Source organism: Mustela lutreola, chromosome 6 (genome assembly GCF_030435805.1).
Source record: "Mustela lutreola isolate mMusLut2 chromosome 6, mMusLut2.pri, whole genome shotgun sequence".
NCBI lineage: Eukaryota > Metazoa > Chordata > Mammalia > Carnivora > Mustelidae > Mustela > Mustela lutreola.
Window position 1 is genome coordinate 155,924,153 of NC_081295.1, and position 1,448 is coordinate 155,925,600.

The 1,448-nt window shown below is 53.8% G+C and overlaps 1 protein-coding gene across 1 annotated transcript; it reads right to left on the reverse strand.

The window, feature by feature from the left end:
* Positions 1-567: 567 nt before the first annotated feature.
* On the reverse strand, positions 568-1,247 carry H1-6 (H1.6 linker histone, cluster member). The gene has a single exon (XM_059176247.1). The coding sequence runs from the start codon at positions 1,227-1,229 to the stop codon at positions 591-593; it is 639 nt and encodes a 212-aa protein (XP_059032230.1). The 5' UTR covers positions 1,230-1,247; the 3' UTR covers positions 568-590.
* Positions 1,248-1,448: the final 201 nt, after the last annotated feature.

Genomic DNA, 1,448 nt, shown 5'->3' on the forward strand with positions numbered 1-1,448 from the left:
GTCATGACCTCAGGGTCTTGGGATGGATCCCCCAGGTCAGCTTCCTGCTCAGCAAGGAGCCTGTTTCTCCCTCTCCACAGTCTTCAAAAAGTAAATGGAAAAGCTCCACAAAGATCCAAAACTCCAATCCAAATCTTGTTACAATTCCAATATATTGGCCCACAGAAAGCTGTGGATCGTGAGTTCTGGAAACCTCTTTACAACAGTACCATGTAACAAGGTCAACTGGAATGCAAGCCCTTGGAAAGTCAGCTACATTCCTGCAGAGCAGAGCTGATCTCTGATCCAACCTCAACCTACTATGCCTTTCCAGAGGAACATGGCGGCTACACAAGGCCATGTGCCTTATTTAACTCTGCTGTGCAACCTTCTTTTGGACGAGGCTACAGGATTTCCAAATACTGATAAACCTTTCTAGATCGGTACTTTCTCTGACCGAACCCCACTTCCTACAATAGAATTCACTTAACAAACCAATACACAGTTACACAATTAAAAGCTACTAGAAGTTTTCAGTGTCACGCCGTTTTGTAAGTACTTGGAGTGGCTCTTAAAAGAGCCTTTGGGTTCACAACAGAGCTTCTTTTGGCTTATTTCTTGGACGCCACTTTCCTCGCGTTGGTTTTCTGCTGGCTCAGCTTGGGCTTCCCGGTCTTCGGCTTCTCTGCTCTGGCCTTCCCCGGGCTCTTTCCTGCTTGCTTGCCCTTGGCCCCCAAGGCTTTCCTGCCGCTTCTGGCCGCTTTCTGCGCTGCCGTTGCCCGGGGCTTCTTCGATTTCTTGTTGGTCTTGGCACCTTTCGGGGACTTCGAATCCTTGGATAAAACCAGCTTCTTCGCCTTGGCGGAGGATGGCCTTTTGACTTTGCTCTTGGTGGGCTCAGGAAGTGCCTTCTTGCTGAGCTTGAAGGAGCCCGAGGCGCCGGTGCCCTTGGTCTGCACCAGGGTGCCCTTGCTCACCAGGCTCTTGAGGCCCAGTTTGATGCGGCTGTTGTTCTTCTCCACGTCGTAGCCGGCGGCCGCCAGCGCCTTCTTGAGCGCCGCCAGGGACATGCCAGCTCGCTCCTGGGACACCGACAGCGCCTCCGTGATCAGCTTGGACACGGAGAGGCTCGGGGCTTTGCGACTAGCGCCTGGTTGGCCCCCCGGCTTCTTCCCCCTCTTCTTAACTGGAGGATTCTCCATTGAAACCAAGGCAGTGTCAGCTGTGGCTGCGGGAGCCGTCTCAGACATGGCACGAAGACAAGCTGAGGGCGACCACCGACGAGCACAAGATGCCGCACGGCCTCCAGGCCTTATATAGGGCAGGGCGTGCTGTGATTGGTGCGTCACCCGGGCATCGCCCCGCCCCTCGAGGGAGGAGCTTTTGTGTTTGTTTTACCCCAAAAAGTTGGATCACCCACAAATCCTCCTAGCAGAATCGTCCATCTTTCACTGCTGGGTCATCTGCGG